Below are 26005 nucleotides of genomic sequence, written 5' to 3' on the forward strand. Positions count from 1 at the left end.
TACCATATCATCATCATCATTCAAATCATCGAAGGCGTTTCATCTCGAATTATTCGGTCTTTTTTGTTTTTGTTTCTTGTTTTGGTCTTGTCTGATTTTACGACTTGCTTTTTTCTTTATACCTGGTCCATTTACCTTGGGTTTCCGGTGTTCTGGAGCTTTAAGGGAAAGCGGAAGGGAATAAGGCAATCATATGGGGGGTGGGGAGGAGTAGGGAGTGGGTGGGATTTCAGCTGAAAGGCTGGAGGGAAAAGAACGGAGGGGTGATTTTGTTTAGTACTGTTTGCTTTTGGTGTTTTTACGAAGCTTGCAAGCTACAGATCTCATCATCATCACTTTGTACCACAAGGCAGTTACAGAACACTGGTGGTCGTATGATGTCTTGTATTTCACATGGATACAAGAGTTATATGAATATTTTTACGAAGTTGATGAATGGGATGGTCGGGTAGCGCACATATAGCGACAAGAGGAATATAAATATACAAAAGTCATAACAAAATATCATGATCACATTGATTGTTGAACACTATTCTACTACTCTTTCTTTTCTGCTGTGTTGTTTTCATCACCACCACGTAGAGTGGCCAAACGCAACTGGTTCCTCTTTCCCAGGACCCGAAGCGTGTTTTCCCTCTCGAACGAGGACATCTCCTGCCAGTTGGCGATGCGGGCCAGGGTACCGTCCCTGTTGACGACCATTGGTCCGAGGGCGTCGAGGGAGATGGGGGCCCCGTTTACGACGACGGTGGTTGTTTTGCCTGGGGTTTCGGTCTCCTCGGTGCCGGGGGCGGGGAGGGCGGGAAGTGGTTGTTGTTTTGGGATTGCGACATTTGCGGTGGGGTCGTCCTCCTGATGGGTAGTGGTTGCTGTTGTTGTTGATGATGATGGGGTGTCTTCTTGTTCTTCCACATGGGCGGGTCTAATGGCTGCTGCTGCGGGTGTGGCAGCAGATGCGGCTGGTGTTGTTGAAGGTTGATGGAATGATGGTGAGCGCCCGGGGTTGGGTGGCGTGCTTGTTGCGGATGGGGCGGGGCTAGTGGTGGTGGTGCTGGACATTGTTCTGCGGTGGTGGTGGTGGTGCAGTAGGTGGTTGTGATGGTGGGGTAGCTGAGTTGAGGCCGATGATGAAGATGGCAAGAGTGTCCGATGGGAATGTGCTCTTCTGGCTAGTAGTAGTTGGGCGAAGAATTGGGGGCGGAGACGCATCAGTGGGTTGGGGTGAGTGGGCAGCTCACTTTCTTCTCGGATAGGTGAGAAGGGAGTGAGAATGAGGAGGGTTGTGAGAAGGGAAGAATGATGTGATGATTGTGATCGATCTGACAGGATGTTCCCGTTGCAGATGTGTTGCTTGGTTCTCTTTTGATGCTTGGGGCGTTTTAAGGTTTGAGAATGGCTTGGGATGATTTACCGTACAGGTGAGGCTTGTCGATGGAGATATTCTTGTATGTGCTGGTGTTTCCACTGAATCATGATGCTTGATGGAGACTGGAAACGTCTAGAACAGACGACAATTTTACCTACGGTGTAGCTGAGGTGAGGCTAGCTGTTCACCTTGGATGTGGTCTGTGCACTATCTCTAAATGTTTGCCAAGAAAGACCCTTTGAACCCGTGAGTCTGACAGAAATGGCGACATCAACGGTGTTGATTGATTTTTTTTTTCGGAAAGCCCATTTAAAATTTTCACGATATATCCTGATGGCGGTATTGACAGGTGTGTGACCCGCAGCTAAGGCAGGTTACACTGCTAATTTGGAGCGATATGCGTGGTTGTCTCTGCTGCTGGTTGTCATCGGTGGTGCTCATGGTTCGCACAGGGACCCGATCACGCAATATGCTAGCTGGATGACTCCAGGCCTTCTTTTAATGGGCCTGAATTCTTTGCTCCTTCCCGCTCCCGACGGTAACCAGGTGTCTCTGGAAATCCAGTGGGCATCGTCGCTTCCCGAAATGCACTTCCCACTCTGACAGGCTCCTTCCTGAAAGTCTTGACCAGCTAGGTGACCGCTGAAACCTTCCTCTTTCTTTCATCTTCTTCTTGATTGATCGAGACGAGACTTCGCTGGCGGCTTGCGACGCGTGGTCGAGAACGTGGTGTGGCAGCCTCGCAGCACGAATCAACCCCGACATGACTTCCCCACGGCTCTGAACCAACCACAGCAGCATGTTGGGCAACAAGATCAGGGTCCAGCTTCGCTATGGGGTAAAAGAAAACAGGAAGAGAGCGGGACAAGCACCCGGCCTCCCTCACTCTCCCCTTGGCCAGACCACCGGCCAGTCCTGTGGCTAGGGAAAGTCTGCAGAAGCACTTCAGCTTGCCTGCAGACGGGGGGTCAACGTGGGGGTAAGCGACTATTCTTCCGTCTTGTTACACATGTCCACCCTTTCGAGTTGGATGTACCAGTCTCTCGAAGGTATCCCGTGTCAGACGGGAACATGCCATTGCAGAGTGCAGTGATCTGCTCCGCGGAACTGCTCACGGCATCCCCCACGCACGCTTTGCTGACCTGTGCTGATCAGAGTGGGTGATAGTCTAACTCGTGGTGTTGGATACCTGGAGTAACAAGCCTCGGCTCTTCACTTTGACCCACGGGACGTTAGGCGTCTGGCCAGTCACTCACCTTGTGTCTTTGATCTTGTTGGCGAGAATCTCGAAGAAAAGCCATCGCCATTTACAGTACCCTATTCAAGAAAACTACAGAGACGGTATACTTCCCCTCAAGGTTTCAAGCTCAATTCAAACAAACGTCTTCCCACCAACACGACTACGCGAAATGATCCTAGCACACCGAGCCGACCCTCCGTATTCAGTTTGCCACGTTCAGCCCACACATACATATCCTTCGACCGGTCTGAAGCCCCCACGAGACAATTTACAGTCGCTATTGAATACGTTCGGCATGATGCGAGTTCAATATGCCCGAATGCCCCTCAGTCTGACCCGTTGCGTGTTCTTGTCTGTTGGGGACCGACACGGAATGTAACGGCTCCTTCACGCGGCCCCATCCGTCGCAACGTTCCGATGATATAGTAGCAGATGTCGACAAGTCTGCACGAGTTTCGTCATTCGAAATATCCGACGGCAAGGCGCTCAGAAAGGGATAATCCAGTGACTCTACCCGATGGTACCGGCAGCTGCTCTTGATATTCAAGGGTTGACATCCACCAGTTTTAGGTTCACACAAGTCTGGTTGAGTAACGCCACTTTCATCACACTCAATACGAACCAAGACCGAACACAAGACCAGGCCACACTATTTGATTTGAATTCCGGGCGCCCATATTCGTGGCGTGCGTAGTATAGCGGTATTACATTCTGCTCTTCGAGCGAAGGACCTAGGTTCGATTCGTAACCACTCACCACACAGCACATTTGGCTTTCAGCGTTTGCTTTTGTGATTTTTCTATTTTATCTTTTTTATATCCTCCCAGAAGGTCTTTGCTTTTGACATTCAACTCATTACCCCCAAAAAAAAAAAAAACAAGCCCTCTTCCTACTTACAATTGTGTCTTCAATTCAGCAATACCTAAGTATTCCACAGGCATCTCGCGAAGCTTTCAGACCACATTTTATGCATATGATCATTGCGGCCAATGGGATCATGCCGCGCGCGAGTTCGCTCATGGTTTCAACAAGTCTCACGATCCAACAGCAGCACCAACAGCGAAGCAGAGAGTGGTAAAGTGTATTGCACAAAGACTCAGTTTCATCGAATGCTCGAGACTAAACACATAACATACATCATCTCTCTTGCTTTTAAAAAGCAGCCCCAATTACAGCGGTGATCAACAAAGCCCCAGTCATAATCCACCAGTTGGCGGCATCTCGGCCAGCAGAATTTCCTCCATCACCACCACCTCCATTACCACCTTCGTTTCCTTCTTCATTGTCATTTCCTCCATCACCGCCATCACCACCATCGCCCCCATGGCCACCATTACCGCCATCATTACCGTCCTCGTCATCGTCAACTTCCCTTTGCGAGGTGTTGACTCTCATGCACAGGAGTCTCTTCGGGGCATCAGTGGGAAAGCCGCCGTTGAGAGACCTTACCAACTGCACAGGTGCGTTGACAAGCATCATGTGGATGGCATTGTGATAGTTCTCGTATATGGTCTCGTTGTCGAGATCAGAGTACTCGTCGCTCTGCAGGGAGAAAAACATTGACCCGGATCTTGCCTTGCTGAGATCCACAAACGTTCGACCAGGTAGCAGTCTTGAGTCGGCCATGTACCCGAGAGATGAAGCACACTCTGGTGCATCTGTCCAGGTCCCACCAGGGTTCTGGCAAGGTCCACCGTTGTTCAAGCCTGTGCTTCTGATGATGGAGTTGACACAGTCCGGGCCTAAAATCGGAACACAGGAAGTGTCATCCGTATCTTCGTCAGTCCAGAGGTTGGTGATGTTGGCTGGCCAGCCACGGTCTGTCAGCAGGAACTGAACGGTGCAGAATGAATTGTTTCCCAGTTCGGGAAGGGCTTCCGCAAGAGTGCTGTTTCGAGGAGCACCTCCCCATGTCAAGTCGTACGAGGTGCGGACGGTGAAGTCATCGGACCTGTTGTTGAATGGGTCGGTCAGGCTGTCACTTATGTTGACCCCTGTTACGAGCAACGCTTGTTAGTATACCACTTTTATGTTGGAGACAAGGTGGTAAACATACGCCATGTCCATTCGAGATCAGCAAGCGGAAGGACATCGGGGTACGGGTTGAAGGTGATGTTTCGAGTCGCGTTTGGGTTTTGGAGAGCCTGTTCCGCGATCTCAAGACGGGTTTGGGCAGATGCAAGCGTCAGGAGACTGGCGGCGGCTAGTGCCGTTGCTTTGGAGAAAGAATGCATCTTCACTGCGGCGTCTCTTGATTTGAGGTGCATGTTGATAAGCTACCCTGGGATGGACCCAACTGGATGCTGGGCTCTTTTATCCTCAACAGAGCCTCAGTCAAACTTCGACAAAGGCACACAGGGCTCTCAGTCGTCAGCCAAGTCGATATTCAGGCAGTGCGAGCGGCAATGCATCCTTCGACCAAAGGTTTGACAGGCTTGTTACAAACAGAGTGGCAGGGTTCACCGTTTGTGGAGGTCACAGTTGAGGGAAAAGTGCAACCTTCTCTTTAGGGCCATTGCCTACTGTCGAATCATTCGGTTTGTGTTCTTTTTCTGATCGAGTAAAACGGCGAATGTTGGTGTGGTTGAAAGGGAGCAGTGATGATGGCCTAGGAATCCTTCTGCTCGAAACGACGTCAGCCAAGCCAAGATTTTCAACGGCTTTGACCTTTATGTATATTGCTGGGAATCAAAGCACCAACAGACAATGCAGACCCAAACATTCTCAACCTCGAGCACTGCCGACCACCCGGGCCTGGCAAGCATCACTGAGACAGACGTGCATGTTATGTCCGAGTTGGGCCGTTGCGACGTTGTAGCTGTGTAACCGGGAAGCCAAGGTTTGAGATCCGAGTGGATGAATCAGCTAGGGAACCCAACCCTGGATGTAAGACAAGAGGCGATGTCTATGACGGTGTGTCGCCGTATGTATTTGCGGCGTGGGTATAGTGTTGCTGGTATCTCGGTGAGCCACGAGCAACGAACATATCGCATCGACGATCGAGGTTCATCGGCTGCCAAAAGGGGAGGTGGCCTCTCTGAATTCAGGTGCCTGTTCGCTAGCTTTACTCGGAGGTTTTATACGCGTGAACGGGACGGGCGGGAAGGGTGCATAAGGCTGAGGGAGAAAGCTGGTGAAAATATGGGGAAGGATAGGGGAGTTTGTGCTGATGGGTCGGGTTGAATGTTTCTGTGTTTGCTGATGGAATTATTCAGGCTAGCTCAGAGATACCTTACTTGCTTTCCACTTGAACTCATTTTCAACACTCCCGCGATAGGTAAATGTTTAGGACAATATTTCAATCTCATTTACACAACACTTCTTCCAGACCCGTCACGTTAAATTCAACCCCCCAATATTCAAATCAGTGACATTCCAATCCCAACCCCCCTACACCAACCCAAACATCTCCTCCTCCCAATTCCCTCCTCTACCCCTCCGTAAAAACAATCACAGCCCCAACCTTCTGCACATTAGGAACATTGATGCAGATCCCGCTGTTCCCCTCCCCAAGCTCAATCTGCTCAGAGCAGTCCTGCGTTCCAAAAAGTCTCCACTTGAACGTGCGGGGGTCGTCTTCCGGGAAGAGAAACCGGACGGCGGCGTTGTCGGGGGGTGCTTCGTCCCAGAGGGAGTTGACGTTGACGCAGGCGGCGAGGGTGGTTTCCCCTCCGGAGAGTGACTGCCCGTTGCCGTTGCCGCAGCCGTCGGGCCACCACTCGATCAGGTAGAGGGAGTTGGGGGGGATTTCGGTTGCTTGGCGGGTCGTGAGGGAGTGCCAGCTGGGGTTGGGGCTTGCTGGAGGGGGGAAGGAAGGGGTGGCTTGGGTGAGGGGGAGGAGGGCGGGGAGGAGGGTGATGGGTTTCATTTTTGTTGTTTGTTGAAGTTATGATGACTGTAGGTGAAGGGGATAGATGGTCTGGAGGGAGTATAATGACAAGGTCCGAATCTTTGATGAGGGAGAGAGGCGGTCGATAGTCTTATAGTTCCGTTTCGGCCATCTCTCTTTGATTGTTGAGACCCAGACTCTAGGTATCACACCAAGGCTTTCCGGCCATGATTTCCCTCCCTTCTCAATCACACTCCCAACCCGGTCACAAGCCTCGTCCGCAACTTCACAACATCTACAGTCAAATTTCTCGGTGATACTTCCCTCTACCTTGTCAATCAAACCTCTACATCAACAACTGACGTCACTCTCACCTTCTTCACCCCCCTCCCACCTCCCCGCAAAAAAAGATCTTGTGTCCTCCAAAAACAACCCACTGTACCCCTGACAATGAACCCAAAGGAGCCTCCCCGAGTGTGGGGTTGAATCCTCCTACCGACGATTCCTCTCTTTATTGCTGGGAAAATCAAGTTTTGATCGTCTTGGTATTCAAAGCTTTTACACTTCTGAAAAAAAACCGCTGGCTGGTTCTAGTAAAGCGCCTGCATATCCGCCACGAGTGTCGAGAAGGGATTACAACAGAAGTAAGGCTGTAGCTGGACTGCGCCGCTGAGGCAAAACAGCTTCCCCGGAAACAACGGCACTACGGCACGTTTGCCTGTTGGTTGACCGTCGCCGTTGCACCGGCGCATGGAGGCTTAACGGCTGTTGGTTCACTGCTGCAGAAAACTAATGCGTGGGCTGAATGACCACCAGGGTGCCCGAACCTGGAAAGATTCAGTTGGCAAATCTGAAGCGGTGAATCTTTCCGATGATCGATCGGAGAATTTGCTAGGCGAGTGTCAGTTAGGCATAACCAGTCTTGTGGGTGGCAGGTTATGGGGAGGTGATAGTCATTGATTGACATCTGGGGGATTTGCTGAGCAGGAGGAGGATGGTTATTGGGGCCAATAGTAAGGAGTAAGTGTTGGGATCTACAGTGTTGATTTTTCAGCTGGTAAATCCGCCAGCCTAAGTTGAAGCCTTGGACAAACTTCTTCCCTTTGACTCTAAGTTGACCGTTCCTGCATCTAGTTATGCCTAGCATAAGGGGTATGGGCTGATATGTCGAAAAAAACCGGTTCAGCATGCCATCAGACTTGCTGTTAAGTCCCAACAAGCTCTATTGGTAAAGAGAACAACTCTTGGCTCTCGTATACCAAGCCTTATACGCCGCAGCTTCAGCCGCCAACACCATATCTGCCTGCAGGATGGGCAAAAGAGGGTGTGGACACACTGTAGCCTCGACGATTCAAGGGCAACTGACCTTGCATCGCCGATCTGTAGAGCCTCAAAAGTTGAGGATCAACAAGTTCATTCCCTAGAATGAACCCATACACTTGTGCGTCCTCCTCCATTGAGCCACGATGTCTCAAGAACCGACAATGTCTTCGTCCGAGACGGACATGTTAGGATACTCGAAGATACTTGTCGGTCACAACAATGACTTGCCAGGAACTTTGTGATGTCATCAGAATCAAAAGATTGGAGTTTTCGGCATCAAATCCGCGTCACCCGAAGATGATAGTCGAGGAAAACATCAAAATGTAAGAAGAGGAGATGGACAAAAGGAGAGAGCAGCTCGCCGTAAAGTTGGTATAAAGATCAAGAGATCTTCACTTTCACCAGGACCATTTCCATCTCCAGACCATCACACTTCCATCCATCTCAAGCCTTCTGAACAGTCAGAGCCCCTATCCCACCATGAAGAACGCCATCCTTCTCTCCGCCGCCTTGGGCGTTACCTCAGCACAGGTTATCAACTGGTGCAAAGACGAGGATTGCTCCGACTGCCCATCCTCAGTCATTTCGGGAGAGTCGCGTGGTAAGTTGTGCTTCTCATGTCCTTCCCTCTGAAGACCGGAAAGCTGACCTCCTGAATGCAGTCCCCGAATGTGTCATCTATGACACCGATGTCGTCTTTGGAGGTCAAGGCTTCAACGAAGGCTCAGGCGGCAACCTTCTCTACGAGGTCTTTGGCAACTACGCCGACGCTCCTTGTGATGATGATGGCCCCGGCGCAATTCTCATCCGCTCTCCTGCCTCCCTAGCCAGCGTCGGCTGCGGCAATCTCAAGAAATGGCGCAATGATCCCGGCTGTGACCGCGCTCCCATTGAGATGGAGGAGACCTTCATGGTCCAGTACTGCTGCGGCTTCGACGAGTGCAACCCTCTCGGAATCCCCTATGACAAGAAGAGGAACATCATGATTGGCGGCCACACCCGGCGCGATTCTTCACTCCCCTTCGGGATCTCTGCTCGAAGCTCCGGTAGCGGTGGGCTGTACTTGCAGTTCAAAAACGGCACCATCATCCCTCCCAAGGAGGTCGGACACCCCCCCGAATCCCTTGCTGCCCGGGCCAGGAAGATGAACCGCCGCTGCGAAGGGTATGAGCAAGACTCCTATACCGCGAGTGGACAGCCTTACTACAAGACTTTTGAGACGGAACTTGTTGGTAGCACCATCGCCCCCTCGAGCGAAGACCGGACCATTGAGGTGAGGCATTCTCGCTCAGTTGAAGTCCGCACGACTTTCTCTGTGTCTGTCGGTGACCCGCTTGGAATTGTGTCGGCTTCGGTCGGGTTCGAGTTCGCCACGACTGAGACGCAGGAGATCACTTACCCGCTGTTGGTTCCTGCTGGAGTGAGCGGGACGGCTGGCTTCACGCCCGTGTACATTTGCACCAGCGGAACCTTGAGAGATTGTGATGGTAACACCACGAACGAGGAAGAGAGTTGCACGGCTTGGTTAAATGACAACGGAGATATCCAGGGGGATTGGCAGGTTGTGGAGTCTTGAGCATAGATGTGAGAGAAGAATAGTTCCGAAAGCTGAATCGTAAAGAGTTTGTAAACCTTATCATTTGATGTTTGTGTATGTTGGAGAGAAGCTGGGCTTGGGTCATGAAGAGCATCTCAAAATCTTGACAGGGACCAACAACCATGTGGCTCGTGCTGATGCTTGGTTTAGACCCCGCTTGGTCGACCCACTCCCAGCCTTGATGGTGGGGTTGATGAGAGCTTCGATGTTGATGATCCACACTTTTGACTTTGTGTTCCTCCACGTCAACTCTTGGTCAGCTGTTTCTCTACAAGCCTGGGAGAATCACAGACATTTCGATCACTGAGCGTTGTAAGTTGTGCTCACTGAAACATTCTAGAATTCCATAATAATTAACTCATACTCGGACCCCGTAACTCTCTTGATCGACGTTTGTGAAATGCCTCTCTTACTGGCTCTCCGGTGTCACAGCATGATCGACAGCTTATACAACAATAGGAACAATAGATTAAGGGGAATATATATATGATGTGCGAGGGGCGCAGCGGCTCGGATTGCCCTGGCCACTCAAATCGACACGCTCTCCGATAAGCTGCATGAGCTGTGCTTGTAGACCAAGCATGTTGCGGTGAAGCACGTTCCTCAACCTCATTTCGTGCCACGAGGGGCCTTGAGATATATATCGTGTGTTTTAACTGGCAAAATCTGGCGGTGAAACAATGGCTTCGCTGTAGTCGTTTGACATTGCCACACTTGCCGCCCCGTTGGTGCTCCCTCTTCGAGGCTTGAGCTACCACGCCGATTGTCGTTTGTGCAAAAGTTTCCGTCTGATTTTTCATTTCACCGCTGGGTAAACTATCTATCCTAGTTACCAACACAATCAGTTGGGTAGTTCAGCTGAGCTCAGCTGGACACATGCGGGGCGCCATATAATAGGAAAACCTCCGCTCTTTTCCTTCTGGGGACTTGCTACATTACACTTCTCAAAACCCACTATCCCCTGGGTCGTAGATAAGAACGACAACACCATCATGTCCAACCCTTTAGGTTTTGGGAACAGAAAATTCTCCATCAATAGGAACACGGGCGTTCCTAGACCTGCCCGCCGTTTCTCCAATACCGAGCCTGGTATCAACGGTATGCAAACACCATTTGTCTTGCCCCCAAGTCTTGGCGACAGTTACTGATGCAGTCCGCAGAGGCCAGTTCCAAGATCCACAGGCAGTTTCGTGCTGCTCATGAGGGCCATCTTCCTCATGCCGGTCTGGATGCCACCAGGGCTTCTACCGGTGTTGTTTGGTGTACTGAGCGAGCAGCCGAGCATGGCTTCCTCGATGAGCCTGACAAATGGGCAAACCTAGGTCGTATGTAACCCCCTTCATGTTCTTCTTGAAGCGTCACTAACAAACCCAACAGAGGGTGCCCCTGAAGTGGAAGATGACATTGAAGGCTGCTTCCCCCGGCCCAAGACCATTGACATCAGCCTCGGCAGCCGTGAATACGGCCCAACTGCCGGAATCAAGCCTCTCCGTGAAGCCGTAGCCAACCTCTACAACGCGATGCACCGCCAGGGCAAAACCAGCCAATACACCTGGGAGAACGTCGCCATCGTCCCCGGCGGCCGTGCTGGTCTCATTCGGATTGCCGCCGTTCTGAACAACGCCTACGTCGGCTTCTTCATCCCCGACTACACCGCCTACAACGAAATGCTCTCTCTCTTCAAGAACTTCGCCGCCATTCCCGTCCCCTTGTCCGAGGAAGACGGCTACCACATCCACCCCGACAAGATCGCCGAGGAGATCGCCCGCGGCACCTCCGTCATCATCACCTCCAACCCCCGCAACCCAACCGGCCTCGTCGTCGCCAACCCCGAGCTCGCCGAAATCCAAGACATCTGCCGTGAGCGCGCCACCCTCGTCAGCGACGAGTTCTACTCTGGGTACAACTACACCTCCAACTGCGACGGAACCTCCATCTCCGCCGCCGAGAACGTAATCGACGTCGACGAAGACGACGTGCTCATCATCGACGGCCTGACCAAGCGGTTCCGCCTCCCAGGCTGGCGTGTCGCTTGGATCCTCGGCCCAAAGGAATTCATCAAAGCCATCGGCTCCTGCGGCTCCTACCTCGACGGCGGCACCAACGTCCCCTTCCAGGAGGCCGCCATCCCCATGCTCGAGCCGTCTCTCGTCAAGAAGGAGATGCAGGCTCTTCAGCAACACTTCAAGGAGAAGCGTGACTATGTCGTCGAGCGCCTCCGCGGGATGGGATTTACTATCCGCCACGTGCCTGATTCCACGTTCTACATCTGGCTGAACCTCGAGGGGCTGCCCGGCCCGATCTCGGACGGGCTGAACTTTTTCCAGGCGTGTCTCGAGGAGAAGGTGATTGTTGTTCCGGGGATCTTCTTTGACTTGAACCCGGCGAGGAGGAGGGATTTGTTTGATAGCCCGTGTCATCACTTTGTGCGGTTTTCGTACGGGCCCAAGATGGACGTGCTGAAGATGGGGTGTGATGGGATCGAGAGGGTGGTGAACAAGTTTAAGAAGTTGGTTAGCCACCCCAACTATAAGTAAGGGTTTGCAGACGGGGGGATGATGATGATACTGGGGAGAAGCAAAACAGGGAAGAGGTTAGGATAACAAAGCAAACTGGGCCTTTAGGTAGGAACACGGTCCTTAGTTAGAGTCAAATAGACGGTCACTCTTTGTTGCCGCATATGGCCTGAAGTTGATACACATCTCCCCCCTATCGTATATCCCTCCATTTATTATCTACAACTTCACCACCGGCGTCCTAACCAACCACAACCCTATCCCCACCCCTATCGCCCCCGTAAGCCCCGCCATCACCACCAATATCAATCCCAAAGCCCCCGCCCCTTTTGCATCCACCCCCTCCATCTCCTCGAACACACCCTCCAACTGCCTCGCCATTTCCGTCTCCGCAAAATTCTCCCTCACCCTCTTCTTCCCCTCCTCCACCATCTCCCTCAGCTCCCCCTCCCCCATCCGCTCAACAACGCGCTCCATAACCTCCCTCCACAACTCGGGCTCCCCAGCCCTCAACCACCCCGTCCTCCCCTCAACAACAGTCTCCAACGGCCCCCCGCTATCCGCCGCCAAAACCGGCACCCCCCTCAGCATAGCCTCCAGCGGCACAATCCCAAAGTGCTCCTCCCTCGGCGTATAAACCAGCAACTTTGCACTCTTCAATAAAATCTCCTTCAGCGCATTCGGCACCGACAGCAGAAACAAGACATCCACATCCTCTATGCTCGAGTTCAGCGCGCTGACCACCGTTTTGACAGTGGCAGACTTCAACCCCAGTTTCTCGCACAGGCTGACTAGATCAGCATGGTAAGAGACGTTCTCGTACACCCTCGCGTCATAACCCCCGGCAACGACAAGCTTTGATTTCTGTCGGGCGGGAGCGGGGAGGAGGGCGAACGCTTGGATGGCGAGGGCGATGTTTTTTTTGCGTTCGAAGCGGTTGATACTCAAAATGATCGACTTCTCCGACTGCCCCCATTTAATCGGTTGGGTTTCTTCGTCGGGGGAGGAGGAGGAGGGGAGGGAGGTGTTGATGCAGGGGTAGACTATTTTAAGCTGATCGGCTGGATAACCCGGCCAAGTCTTCGCAACGACCGACTTTGTGAAATTCGAGTTGACCGCCGTCGAGGTCGCAAAGCCCATGGACCATCGCTCCAGCGCATCAAACGGGATCCGATACAGTCTCTTGAACAGCGACGAGTTTCGGTTTTGGACGAGGAGCAAATCGGGGAAGTGGCAGTAAAAGAATATCGGTGTTTGTGGCCGCAAGAGGGAGAGGAGGGGTACGCCGGCGGAGAGCTGGTCGATGAAGAAGCCCGAAGGGTTTATCTTGGAGAGTTCCGAGGTGAAGAGAGTAATAGACAAGATAAGGTGGATCTGGCGGAGGATGGCGCAGAGGATGGAGAAGCGGCCGAGGATGGAAGGGGGGATGACGGTGTTGCCTCTTACGCGGACGTCGAGGGTTCCTGTTTACACATAACCATTATTAGCATCCTCTCAGTCCGGTAGATAGACGTAAGAGGAACGAACCATCCCTAGCCTCATCAAAACAATGCCCTGGATCGCAATGGCTAGTAAAAATCACCACCTTGCACCCTCTCTTCTGCAGCCCAACCGCCGCATCGACAACCAACCTCTCGGCGCCGCCTATCCCGAGGTCTGGATGTAGAAAGACAATCGTTTTCTGCTTTTTCTCTCCCACTTTCCCATCCCCTGTTTCATCTTTCGTTCCCTTCGCCATAGCCGCCTGCTAGTCTTGCCGTTGACAATTCTCTTTCGCGACAACAAAAGTTGCGACAAGGCTGTCTTAATAAACCAGCGAGTCCCGCTGACGTCGCACAGCCAGCCAACGTACCCAGGTCCTCCCGGCAGGCAAATTGCACTTCCTGAAAGAGGGCGGTCGACGTTTAGCTAAGCTTTTCCTTCCTTGGCAAGGATCTTATCATTATCTCTGATAAGATGAAATAGATAACACCTCCCCTCCACAAGCCTCACCTCTTACCTTGTCGTTGTCAGTGTGACTGTCACATGCCACCATTTCTCACACCTGTTCGATCACGAGACTACCACTCTGTACGCATTTCCCAACCCCCAAAGTGGATATGGGCAAGGAAAGAGAGGGACCCAAAACACCTGCCTCAGGTCTCACCGCTCCCTCCCGTACCCGCTAGCTATGTCCCGACCCCCATTCCCGAGTCCCCACTCCCGACGACCGAAAGCCTCTCTCTCTCCCGGCCGGGCAGCCGGCTTCCGAATGTCACGCAACTAAAACCCGCCTCTTCTACAAGCCAACATCGCCACTCAGGCACCGTAAACCCACCCGGCCTCCTCTCCCGTCTCGCCCAGCAGCCCAGCCCAGCCTAGCCCAACCAGCCGGTTTGCCTGATCGGGGCCAACCCGCCCTTCAGTTTGTCGCACACTGTGCGAGACACCCTTCTCATGAGGAATAGTATGTGTAGCAGCCGTCTAACCCTAGCCCCATGCACGTAGGGGCTCCTCCTATGGAGCCAGCCAGCACATTGGGTCAGGGGGAGTCAGTCAGTCATCGTCAATCCTCTACTATGCCTCCGTTTCGGTCCGGGGTTCCTCCTACCGGTTACTATTCATGTATTATTCCTACCGCGTGTATCGCGGTAAAGACAGTAAGCAACACATGAATACGTGGCGTGCATATCACCATACCCATCACCAACAGCCAATAGTCAATCAAAGAGCATGAAACCACAAAAGGCGTGAATTCAACATTCCCCAACCCATCTACCCATGATCCATACCCCTGTCCCCTTTCCAAATCCAATGCATGAATGAGTAAAACACCACCTCCAGAAAAGATAGAATCTAGTAACAAAACACCCAAAACTACCACAACTGTGAATATCAATATTTATCTTCTTCTTTCAATAACAACAACAACAACCACTATATAAAAATAATCTCGCCCCCCTTGCCCTTCGCAGACCATACAGGGCAAGGGTTGTAAAAATATACACTGGAATCGAAAAAAAAAAGCCGAAAAAAAAACAGGTATTGTAACAAAACTGAGCGGGTTTCAGTAATCAAGGATAAAAACACTCTCAATATCTTGATTGATTCTGATCGTTGTGCTTGTCATTTTGTTTCTGCCCTTGGACGAAGAAAAAGAAAAAAACGCCCAATGTGCAATTGTTGTTGTTTGTTGTAATTGTTGTTGTGTGCTTGTCCCACCACCCATTTGTGCTTGTCCATTTGTCCCCGATGCAAGAGAAAAAAAAAACCCTGCTATGATTGAAAACCAGAGAGAGCACCTCTCTCACTCATCCCCCAATCATCTGTGTGGCCCATCGTCCATCATCATCACCCATCCCTCTCATTCACTTCGTTCATCCCAATCAATGCAAACTCTCATCAAAGAAACTGCTTGTAAAACGCCCACACCCCCAATTTCCTTCCCAGAATAAAAAATTCTTTGCAAAAAAATGCTGGCAGTCTGTCTACAACAGGTCTAGTAAAAACACCCACGGGGCCCCGTGTAAATGCCATGATTGAACAACGCGTAGACAAGAGAAAAAACAGATTCGAAAAAAGAAAAACTCGACCGCAATTTCCCTTGAAACAATCCATGTATCTTGCAACACGCCCGCTTGTAGTGACCGGCTCACTCGTCATCGACAATGATCTTCTTGGCAGTTTCGGTGCTGCCAATGCTGGCGTTGGTGTCTCTCCGGCGGGTGGTTACGATTAACCGGCCCACCGACTGATTCTCGCGAGGCGGGTGGCGCTTCTTCGATTTGGCCATGACCAGTCCCTCATCACTGTCACTGTCATCATCGTGATCGTGGTCAGCGTGGTGATTCCGCGATACTTGACGGCCTCGGCTGGTCTCCATGGCGCTGGCTGGACGGGCTCTCTCGTCTAGTCTGAGGTTAACGATATCCTTCCGGGTTTGGTCCTCGAGAGGGAATCCCAAGGCTGGCTCTTTCGAAAAGGCTGGCGGTGTGATTGTGTCGGTTGTGTCAATCACCGTGTGTCCACCAACAACCCCGGGGTTGCCGAGGAATTCGCCTTCCAGGTCGGCTGAAACAGAGCTGGTGCTGCTAAGAAGAGCCGGCAAGGAAGGATCCGACTGGAAGGCAAGCATGTGCTCTGTAGCATCCTTGGCAGGCTGCGAGTTAATTCCATAGACTGGGCTCGCCGCCTCGCTGGGGCTTGTGAGAGGTGTCGTCAAGGCGCCAATGGAAGCCGAACTAGATGATTTCATCGTCACCACGGTCTCTCCTCGCGAAAGGGGCTCGGGGTGGAACACATCGTCCTCGGGCGATGGAGGACAAGGGATGAGGGCGGGGTCGACTTCGGCTATGGGAGGAGTAGGCTGGCGCAACGGGAACTGTGTCCTTGGAGACGGCTCCAACAGGGAAACCCGTCGCTGGCGTTGCTGTGGTGTCTTTACCTCGGGCAGGTCTTCCACACGGTGGGCCGTCTGCGGCCTCTCGCCAAGCTCTACAGCACACCGCTGTCTCTGAATGTTTGGGTCCGACTTTGGCTGGGGATAGTGATACCCTCCCAGCGCGCTCAGAATGGGAGACTGAGCAACACGTTCACGGTCCAGGTCTCTGGCAACCTCAACCGAGCGGGAGGTGAGCGGCTTCTGTGTGAAAGTCATGTTTCCTGGGGCCATAGCCGTGCTCAACGAGACCTTTGGTTCGGCGCGCTTATCGGTGCTAGCGAAAAGCCCCCGATCCACAGATCTTGCCCGGCCCAGATCGTCGGTAATGGGACGGATGTCCCGGGCTTTGCGCAAGGCGCTGCTGGGATCCTCGGTCGCAGGATCAAACAATGGGGTTGGCGGCATTGTCCGTATCTCACCGGGCCCGGGAGTAAGGCTGAGGAAGGCGTTGTTGACAGATCGAGAGGGACCATGACGAGGTAGTGATCTGTAAGGTGAGGCCGAGGCCGACGCAAGCCACCGTTCGTCGCGAGCACTGAGATTATTAGTCACGAGCTCGAGTACCTGGCGGGGCGTAGGTTCGCGATGCGGCTCCGTGGGGGGGCTTTTAAGCGGACTGGCCACCACGCTTTGCGTTAGGGGGTGCTCGCTCTGGGGCTGAGTCTGTGGCGTCGAGTTGGTGAAATAATCATCTGGACGAATGCTTTTGCGACGTCCTTCTCGCAGATGGGGTGTGATTGGGCTGTCGCCCGCAGAGCTTGCGGCGCTGCTCGTAGCCCGCCTGCGTGAAGAGACGCTCTCCGCTCGGTCTTGACGATGCATCACCTTTCCGACAGCCCTCTTGACAGCCGATCTGGCGCGCTCGAGCAATGTCAGGGGAACCACGGCACGAGCTACTTCCTTCTCGTCAACCTGAATTTTGCGTCCAGATGTGCGTCGAGACGGATCGGTATCATCGAGCCACGCCAGGATATTGGGAATGCCGTGAAGCACCCATGGATGCCGTTTCACATCACGAAGGCGAATTCTCTTCTCGGGATTCTTGGTGAGCATCTTCCTAAGCAAGTCGATAAGCTCCCGATCCACCTCCTCATATTGAAGTACATCGTCATCGCGGTATGGCGGTCTGTTGATTCTCGTATATAGCGATCTCTCATCGGGCTTGGTAGCTGGGTCAACTGGGGCGAGTCGCCGAGCGGGAATGTAGACCTCTTCCGTGGCAATCTTTCGGAACATTTGCCATTCGTCTTCGGCCAGGAATGGAATGCGAGCATAGATGAGGCAGTAGAGTGTGACACCCAGTGACCACACATCAATCTGCTCCGTCACCTTGGGCTGCGGAGCTCCCGGCTTGTCGTCATACGCATCTGTGTAGCAAAGCTCGGGCGCAAAGAAGGCGGGTGTGCCCACCGTCTTGGCAAGCTCGAGGTCGTCGTCGAAATCGTGGGCTTCGGACTCGGATACCGCATCGTCTGGTTCACCATCGCGGACAGGTCGGCCAAAGTATGAAACGCCAAAGTCGGAAATCTTGACACGGTGGTCCTTGGTCCACAGCAGATTCGCTGGCTTGATGTCTCGGTGCACGACACCCTCGTAGTGAAGATACTCCAAGCCTAGAACGGTGTCGCGGAAGGTGTTTCTCGCTTGCTCAATGGTGAAGCACGGTACGTAGGAATAATCGTCCACGTAGGGATCATGTACTCTGTTATAGTCAATCGAAGACATGTGCGAAATGATGGAATCGGCCATGCTCGGTGATCGCCCACGGAAGGCTGGATCGTCTGGATAGGCGCCATACATGGTCCCGTCGAGTGCCGTTGCCGACATGGGGTTGGAGCGGATCGCCCCCGGTGTCTCGAGATCGTCCTCGTTGCAAATCATCGACGCCGTTTCCAAGTCGAAGGGCTCGGGGGTTCCGGTGCGAGATGCTACGTTCAGACTAGCGAGTCTAGTTCCCGAAGGAGCTCGAGACGTCAATTTTGATCCACCAAAGGAGTCCGGGCTTGATGGCACGTGGCCAGCATAGCCTTCTGGCATGTCCTTGCCGAGTGATTGTGGGAAATATTCCATGTCGTCTTCGTCAACACCATACTCGAGGCTCCAGTAATCGGCTGGATTGGCTTGTGATCGAGAGTGCTGTCTCGCCCGCTTCGCATTCTTCAACGCCTGACGTTGTTCCAAGATGTGTTCGTAATGCTCCTCCTCAGGCGTGGGTTTCTCGCCGCGCTGCTCTCGCTCGACGCGCCGGCGCTCGAATGCGCAGATATGCGGTAGACCCTTCTTCCTCCATACGACCTCGCCGAGTTCGACGTGCTCCAAGACCATGTAAATCTTCTTCAGTACGGGATCGTCAATGATTTCGAGCAGGGCGACAACATTCGGGTGCCGAATCTTTTTGAGGATGGCGATTTCCTTCTTGCTCTTGTCCTGAGTCGACATGGCGGTGACCTTTCCTAGCCGCCTCTTCTTGGAAAAGCGTGGGATGATCTTGATGGCGACATAGTCCTGTGTCTCGATATTCCTCGCCAGCTTGACCTTGCCGTGCATGCCACGGCCAAGCTCCTCAATGATTTCGTAGTTGTTGACATACTTTCGGCCCGTTGTTTCATCGTGTTCGACATTCGCCTTGTGGGTTCTAGAAGTGGATTGGTGTCAGTAGCTTGCCGAGGGCGGTTCGGCAGAAGGGGAGGGAGTCATTGGAGTGACTCCGGCCCGGCCAGCGAAGCATTACGGAGGAGGATCGGATGACAACTCACTCTCGAACTTTATGGGACTGCAGCGGGTGCAGATAGGGGCTATTCAGACCGCCCGGTGTAGTGCTCTCGGAGCCGACCTGAGACTGCGGGAGCGACATGTTGGGGCGGGGCTGATTTGGACTGAAGAGTCCCGGCGACGATACGGGAGTGCTACTGGCAGTCCGGTGTGGGATGTTCGGCGGCAGGGGATGGAATAAGTTGTGAAGTTGGGGATACGACGGGCGGTGATGGGGACGGTGTGGCTGCTGAGGTTCCATGGCGGAAAACTGGCTGGGCGTCACTCTTCGGGGGAACCTTCATGCTGAACAGCGGTGTCAGACGGGACGAGTGGATCGCTATGGCGGCGGACGGGCAATTGGCTTTTGCAATTAAGCAGCCATGGTGGGTGGCAGGGAACGGGGCGACGGACGGGGGGAACGGGGGGATGGGTGGAGGGAGCGGGCAGTGGCCAAAGCCTAAAATGACAAGAACAACAAACAAGAAGAAGAGTTGAAGAATTGAGGTCGTCGACCGGTGCGAACTGGGGGAGCGAGTAACGAAGAGGCGGGAGGAGGACCGAGGATGGAGAGATGGATGCGGTGGTGAAAGAAAAGGTGGGTAGGGTGGGCTGGGTGGTGTCGCACGGTGGGGAGAGGCAAAGCACAGAGCGCACCTTGCACCACACAGAATTTGGCGGGCGGGCGCTGGGTCGGCACAGACAGAGCAGGGGAGAGTGGCAGGGGATGGTTATGCTGCACAGTGCATCCGCCTACTTTTGGACACCGTCTGCAGCGCTGCGGCGTCGGCCAGCCTTTGTTGAAGTCTTTGGACAAGAAGTCTCCAAGTCTCCGGGCCTCGCTCCCCTCAGTCGGATGGTGGATGATGTAGGTAGTACCTTGGTAGTAGAAAGGAACTTGCGGCTCGTCCCAACAAAAGCTCAAGTCTGCTTCTCCAACACGCGATTCCGCCCAGAGTCGGTCGACCGTCATCCAATGTTGGAGGACGCCGATAGGGAGTCAAAGAGAGGCAGGTTATCGGATTCCTGCACCGACATCTCGCCGATCGACGGCAGAGGACTGACTGAAGCCGGGAAGCGAGAAGCGTGGTTCCAGGTTGCCGCAAAGCGGAGCACTGATGGATGAAGTGTGTGTGTGAAGGGGGAAAGACTTCACGGAGCAACACGCGGGCCAAAGCACAGCATTTTGTATGTTCTCCTGAGTGTAACTACGGCGATCTGATAACAGACTAAAGTGATCACCGACCCCTTGTGAGACAGACACTCACACACTGACTGACTGACGGGACTGTGAGTTGGAGAGAGTGACACTGGTGAGAAGAGAAGAAGCATCTGTGGTCCAACTCAACGCCTCGTGCAGGGGGCTGGTGGGCTGCTATTGGGCAAGATCTTGACGTAGCAGCCAAATCGCCAAGCCTGCAATGGTGGAGTCGTTCAAGACAATCGTGGCAGCAAGAAGAGGGGCCTCTTATCGCAGTTGTCTGGCCGATGATTGGTGGGACCTGCTCCTAAGACAGGGAAAAGCAAAACGTTGTTGCTTTCTGAGGCCATCGTTGCACGGCTTTCTTCTTTTCCTGATGCCGGACGGCTCTGTCCGCTCTGGGACTGGGACTGGGGGACTGGGGCATCGACAAGGCAGGGCAGGGACGGGGATGGGTGGTCGAGCAGGAAATGTGCCCCTGATTGATTCTCTTGGATGTAGATATCGCTGACTGCACAATACGTGGCCCTCTACGGAGCGTTCAGGGTAGGTTGGGTGAGTACCTCTCGTCGCCAGTGGCGACTATGACAGCGCGATAGTGTCAGTTCGAGCACATTCATCACTTGTTCAGTCCAGGCGTCACTTCATGTTTTTGGACGTGTGGCCATGCTACGGCATCATCCAAGAGGGCGGGGTTGTTCTTGTCTGATATAGTAGAAAAACTTTATATTTTCCAATGACGCTGGCACTTGATAATCCCGAAGCGCGAATATTCTCTCGAAAACACAATGCCACTCTGATCTACCTATCAGAAGCATTGGCTCCCAGGGACCATTGACTCAGGAGTAAATCCACCCGAGTGCTGCACAGTAGGAACACTCGCGTTGATGAGTGCCGGCCAATGTGGATTAGAGTTTAGACTACATTATTGTAAAATTATAGCTCACGAACTCACGTGTAAGTGCGAGTGCCTCCCGACCTCCGACTTTGCACTCCCGCTCTCTCTTTCTCTCTCCCGCCGTCTCTTTTCTCTTCTGAACGTCTGGCCTTCTTGTGGTACGTTATAAGTGTAGCCAACTTCGGATTGCCTAAAGCGGCGCGAGGAGCGGAACTGCAGCTTCTCTCCTGTCTCACCCTTGCCGCTTCTCCAAATTCCGACGGACGGGCCTTGTCTTGTCTTTGTCTTGTTTCTCTACTAGTCTGTCTGCAGCTTCAGGCCCTTCTCTCTGAATGAAATTGGCGACGATGCGATGCCACCCAAATTTTCTTCACTATCGTCATCTCGCCTAGGCAGGGAAAAGGACTGCTGCTTCCAGGCTAAGAACGTGCTACCATGACGCTTCTCGGATGGCCAACTCAGGAAAGGATGAAAAAAGTGAAGCAGTCCTGGTGCAGGTCCAGACCCGGCTGCGTCTCTGGGCATCTGCTGCAGAGCTGAGTGGCTGGAATCTTCCCGGCGGTTGCTCTGTTGCTGCCCAAGGACACCACGCCTAGCTTCTTTCTGTTCTCTCTCACAACCCCCGCATATGTCAAGCTTCCCTCTAGAAAGTCCAGTCCAGCCAGGCTGACCATGTGATCCGGAGCACAGATTCATCAACGCAATCCTCGTCAACGAGGGCAGCATGCCGCGAAAACCCGACGGCGTGGTCCAGGGTGAAAGCCATCTGTCGAGACATCATGCCCTCTGGGCCTATCAGCGGCCCTATCTGGGGGTGACGAGAGCGGCGTCAGGGAAACGCACAACCGTGCACGCCATCACCATCCCTTGCGGCCAGGTGGATCGCCGCTTTACCCCGGAATTGCCCTTCTGGCCCTATCATCGCCAAGAACCAACGCTAGACAGAGGCCGTTCAAGGTTGCACAAGCTTCACAGGCCTCACATCCTTGGTCTCCCAACAACCTGCTCAGTAAAGACATCAGCTCAACGGCAGGTCATGAAGTTGTGGTAGGCATCTCTTATCGATGTTGCGAACCACCTCAGCAGCGCTCGGCGCCTTGCTCTCGCATCAGATCATACTAATGATGGTGTTCAGGACATCTCTGGCCCCTTTGAAGTCCAGCCCGGCTGGCCAATCATGGCACTGGCTGACATGCATAGAAACACTGAGTGTGGTCTCACAGGCCAAGCGTTGACATCAAAAAAAAGTGACAGGTCGATTCTGGTGTTCCGACTTTCTCCTTGACGACGGACGAACGCCGGGACCACGAGCTCCGCCTCGTTCTAGCAAGCCTTCAAGTGAAACGGGTACAAACATTTCACCAACATGGAGCCCGTCATATTCCCGGTCCCCAAGGGCCCTTTTCCTCGTTATACCAGGTCCTTCAGCAATCTTGGGCCGTGTTTTGCCTTGAATGTCCGAAGACGGATACCTGCTTAGCCGCCACTGGAATGCCCGGCAGGCGAGCGGTTCGAGAAATATTGGCCGTCCATTTTTCCTGCCCTTCAGCTGGGCTCTCAACTTGGCCTTCAAAGTTGATGGCCATCAGTTAAAAAAAGCCGCCAAAATGGCCTGACTTTCTTTGCAACACACCACCAGGAGTAACGCCGATTTGATGGTGGCACTGGGAGGATCTTGGCTTTGAGCCGTTTCCCAAACAAGAACTCCGTCACGTCCATCCATCAAGTGATTGGTGATTTGCGTCGTCTGCCCCATAGCGATGTAACCCCCCGGAGCAGTCGCCTGTGCGCACCAAGACAGATTCCAAGGCGATAACCCATCGCCAGTTTGATCTCCAGACCTTGATTGGTTTGTCTGTCTGAAGTCCAATATCAACCGTCGAAGAATGGCATGGCATCATCCTCATCCAAGTGATGAGTTGAGGTGGTGTCTGATGCGAGGGTTGCAAATACCTCCCTTCTGCACGTCATCCGCAAATTGCGATATCTTGCTCCACTGCGCCACGGGCTTGCATGGGCAGAATCTCATGTGCAAGACGCCTTGATGGTATTCACGCTTGAGAGGCCAAATAAACTTCACACCATCATCTCAACGGTTTCGACTGACTCAGACAAGCATGTGATGGACTCAGGGGCCGCCGCGAGGCTCGCATTGACCACCGGTTCTTTTCGTATCTTATCACACTGATGTCTCGGTGAGACAGTTACCATCGGCGATATTTTCCTGCGGCATCACCTACGAAGGGAACCTGGTTCTATCACAGCAAAAGATATCACAGACAAAAGAACGCTTTCTGGCAGGTTTTTGGGGACGGTCCTTCGCTTCTCATTCCTTCGCTCCTTCCAGCACCGAGGAGCTGGGAAGGCGGGAAGGAAGCCACAGCTTTTCCTATTCCGGCTGTCCTGTTCTATTCCTTACGTTTTCGATGGGTTCTTTGGGACTTTGGTTCGTCACAGCAGCATGATCTCTAGCGTGGAATGCAGGTGAGTGGTCGTCTGGTCGGGATTCTCATTTCCCGCGTTTACCATTGACGGAGGTTCCTTGGATTGACCTATTGACTTTCTCTGATATATCATGACACTATCCCGGACGTGGTGTTGGGGTGCTGTATCGTACCGTTTTACAAGGGCGCAGGTTAAGAGAAACAATCTATATCTAGGGATATTATCGTGATCTTATTATCTCAGAGTCTAACATCCCAGTGGGTTGTTTCCTTAGCACTGGTGCTATTATCTACCCATCATGGTCCGATACCAGAGTCATAGCCTTTAGTAGCTCACCTCTGAACCATGGACCGTGCCCCAGACTAGAGGAACACCCTCTCCCGAACTCTTTCACATCAAAAGCCATGAACATCGATCAAAACGTCATCCCGTCAAGCCACGCTATTTTACCAATGGCATGGTATCCTTCATCACAAACATTAGTTCTCCGAAATGCGGGGAAATCCATTCCTTTGTCCATGTAAATGGTCTGGTGATCGACACAACCCCCTTTCAAGTCTTCTTATGAGAATCTTGGAGACGGTTCCAGCCCGTGCATGGACAGGTTGTTGTATCTCCGAGTCTTCTCCGGGAAAACGACAAAGTCGATGCAAGGCTACCAACAATTGTTTCCTGCTTGCTTTGACTAAAGACACGGCCGATGATAGGGCAGATCGAAAAGATCTTTCACACCCTCAAGTGTTGGAATTGGCGGATATTGACAGGATGTGTGTGTGTGTGTGTGTGTGTGTGTGTGTGTGTGTGTGTGTGTGTGTGTGTGTGTGTGTGTGTGTGTGTGTGTGTGTGTGTGTGTGTGCGTGTGTCTTCTCCAATTTCCAGTATCAATAATACGAATGGTGGTGGTGGTTGGTTCGTTACGAGATATATGTATGCAGGCGTCAGAGGATGTGTTCTTGGCGGAAGTGCGGAGAAATATGTGGTATCCAAGCCCTTCCACACCTATTCTTCAGCCCAGTGTGCGAATATCTCACAAAAGGAGGGGAAACAACACGGCCACTCTTGCTAGCTACAGGTTTTGTCTCGATACTCGCAAAGTCGAGATTGGGTGGTGGTGGTCAACTTTAACACAGTGCGTGTCAAAGGGGGCTTGGCTGTGTGTGTGCTGGTGTTTTATGAGCTGATATATTCGTCAAGATGACGATTTTTGCAATTCCTCAAAGTTTTTGTCGGCCAGGATAAACCCCGATATGCCGAGGGGGATATAAGCAAGGTTATTGGACGAGAGCGTTTGAAACAACGAGTTCTCGGAGGTTACCACACCAAACAAGAGGGTGTAGAGGTAAGGTAGGGGTTGACTAACACCTCCTCAGGGGCTGGCTGGCCTCGCGCCCTCGCGTTTATCAAGCAGGGAACCAGCCAGCCACAGCAGTTATCTCAACCCAAAGTAAGGAGGCGTGGTGTGCGCAAGAATGTGTACGTAATGGTGGCTGTTGGTATCCGGATGGTATGGCTGCACCCGGATGAACCGGCACTTGTTTGGTGCAAGTGTTGGAGATTGGATAGACACAGCCACCGTTTTCTTTCTCAGAGACGTGGCGATGGGCGGGCGGGCACTACTGCACCTTGACAGACGACCCATAAACTTGCATAATAGGGGTTTGCCGCATGACTACCAGACATCACTAAGGTAAGGGTGATAGATTGCTGAAGATGGATGATGGCCGCCGGGTGCACGACATATCGGTGGTAAGCTGTCCGGAGCCGGACCGGACCTGCCCCCGTGCCCCCCGGGGAGCGTTGCATTTGACTTGCAAGACGGGTCCTTCCCTTTCTTGGGTTTGGCTGTTGATGTTTCAGAGATTATGCTGCGTGATACTGTCGATCGTTTGAGCTGCGCCGCTTCGTCTATCTGACATATCTCCCTATGTTCATCACCGTTGAGAGAAGGGTGCAGATCTGACATACACTAGGTAGAGTAGATGGGATTATCTGGTACGGTCTCGCACTCTTGCGACCAACATCAGAAAGGCAAGGGTCATATGCCGTGCAATAACCCCTTATCCACCGGATTCTCAACAAAGGGGCCGAGTCCGCGCCATGAAGCACACATATATCAGATATCCCATCTGACATACATGAGGGGGGAAAAGTGGGAAAGTGAAAGATTTGCATTCTTACCACTGGATAGGGGGGTTGTACGGTAAGAGAGTGAAATTGGGGAGGGATATGTTGTGTAATGGACCCTTTATATGGCTACCTGACGGATCAAGGGACGGGGAGCGTGACTCCGTACTGCTGGAATCGGAGATAGGAGATGATACAGTGAATAAATGTTGGTGGTGGATTGGATTCTGGTAGTGTGTAGCAAAGTTGGCTTCTCATATGAACATGATAGGTCAGGTGAGAACTGCCATGCCAG

The 26005-nt window shown here is 52.7% G+C and overlaps 8 protein-coding genes and 1 non-coding gene across 9 annotated transcripts; 4 read left to right on the plus strand and 5 right to left on the minus strand.

Annotated features, from left to right (window-relative positions):
* Positions 1-537: 537 nt before the first annotated feature.
* Positions 538-1209, minus strand: QC764_604500 (uncharacterized protein; the record flags this gene model as incomplete). The annotated part of the gene is made up of 1 exon (XM_062948957.1): positions 538-1209. The coding sequence occupies one exon, from the start codon at positions 1207-1209 to the stop codon at positions 538-540; it is 672 nt and encodes a 223-aa protein (XP_062797172.1).
* A 956-nt stretch (positions 1210-2165) lies between these two features.
* Positions 2166-2564, plus strand: QC764_0089460 (uncharacterized protein; the record flags this gene model as incomplete). The annotated part of the gene is given in 3 exon segments (XM_062940905.1): positions 2166-2204; positions 2212-2345; positions 2534-2564. Coding segments are annotated over 3 exon segments (204 nt in total).
* A 726-nt stretch (positions 2565-3290) lies between these two features.
* Positions 3291-3361, plus strand: QC764_0089470. The gene has a single exon. It is a non-coding gene; the product is annotated as a tRNA-Glu (tRNA).
* A 310-nt stretch (positions 3362-3671) lies between these two features.
* QC764_604505 (uncharacterized protein) lies at positions 3672-5205 on the minus strand. The gene is made up of 2 exons (XM_062948958.1): positions 4663-5205; positions 3672-4600 (listed from the first exon to the last, which is right to left on the minus strand). The coding sequence occupies exons 1-2, from the start codon at positions 4871-4873 to the stop codon at positions 3759-3761; spliced, it is 1053 nt and encodes a 350-aa protein (XP_062797174.1). The 5' UTR covers positions 4874-5205; the 3' UTR covers positions 3672-3758.
* An 831-nt stretch (positions 5206-6036) lies between these two features.
* Positions 6037-6474, minus strand: QC764_604507 (uncharacterized protein; the record flags this gene model as incomplete). Its single annotated transcript, XM_062948959.1, has 1 exon — positions 6037-6474. One exon carries the CDS (start codon positions 6472-6474, stop codon positions 6037-6039), a length of 438 nt encoding a protein of 145 aa, XP_062797175.1.
* Positions 6475-8653: 2179 nt separating this feature from the next.
* Positions 8654-9334, plus strand: QC764_604510 (uncharacterized protein; the record flags this gene model as incomplete). Its single annotated transcript, XM_062948960.1, has 1 exon — positions 8654-9334. The coding sequence occupies one exon, from the start codon at positions 8654-8656 to the stop codon at positions 9332-9334; it is 681 nt and encodes a 226-aa protein (XP_062797176.1).
* Positions 9335-9738: 404 nt separating this feature from the next.
* QC764_604520 (uncharacterized protein) lies at positions 9739-11987 on the plus strand. The gene is made up of 3 exons (XM_062948961.1): positions 9739-10453; positions 10516-10680; positions 10733-11987. Exons 1-3 carry the CDS (start codon positions 10348-10350, stop codon positions 11890-11892), a joined length of 1431 nt encoding a protein of 476 aa, XP_062797177.1. The 5' UTR covers positions 9739-10347; the 3' UTR covers positions 11893-11987.
* Positions 11988-12090: 103 nt separating this feature from the next.
* On the minus strand, positions 12091-13609 carry ALG2 (Alpha-1,3-mannosyltransferase-like protein; the record flags this gene model as incomplete). Its single annotated transcript, XM_062948962.1, has 3 exons — positions 12091-12351; positions 12451-13334; positions 13399-13609. 3 exons carry the CDS (start codon positions 13607-13609, stop codon positions 12091-12093), a joined length of 1356 nt encoding a protein of 451 aa, XP_062797178.1.
* Positions 13610-15502: 1893 nt separating this feature from the next.
* Positions 15503-20549, minus strand: QC764_604540 (uncharacterized protein; the record flags this gene model as incomplete). Its single annotated transcript, XM_062948963.1, has 2 exons — positions 19048-20549; positions 15503-18926 (listed from the first exon to the last, which is right to left on the minus strand). The coding sequence occupies exons 1-2, from the start codon at positions 19302-19304 to the stop codon at positions 15503-15505; spliced, it is 3681 nt and encodes a 1226-aa protein (XP_062797179.1). The 5' UTR covers positions 19305-20549.
* Between the last annotated feature and the right edge of the window lie 5456 nt (positions 20550-26005).

The sequence above is a fragment of the Podospora pseudoanserina genome, chromosome 6 (genome assembly GCF_035222485.1).
Source record: "Podospora pseudoanserina strain CBS 124.78 chromosome 6, whole genome shotgun sequence".
In the NCBI taxonomy this organism is placed as follows: domain Eukaryota; kingdom Fungi; phylum Ascomycota; class Sordariomycetes; order Sordariales; family Podosporaceae; genus Podospora; species Podospora pseudoanserina.

Coding starts and splice junctions, on each gene's coding strand:
- QC764_604505 (XM_062948958.1), bottom strand. CDS start 4,873: ATGCACCTCAAATCAAGAGACGCCGCAGTGAAGATGCATTCTTTCTCC. Junction 4,601..4,662: donor TGATCTCGAATGGACATGGC/GTATGTTTACCA, acceptor TGCTCGTAACAG/GGGTCAACATAAGTGACAGC.
- QC764_604520 (XM_062948961.1), top strand. CDS start 10,348: ATGTCCAACCCTTTAGGTTTTGGGAACAGAAAATTCTCCATCAATAGG. Junction 10,454..10,515: donor TACCGAGCCTGGTATCAACG/GTATGCAAACAC, acceptor TGCAGTCCGCAG/AGGCCAGTTCCAAGATCCAC. Junction 10,681..10,732: donor CAAATGGGCAAACCTAGGTC/GTATGTAACCCC, acceptor CAAACCCAACAG/AGGGTGCCCCTGAAGTGGAA.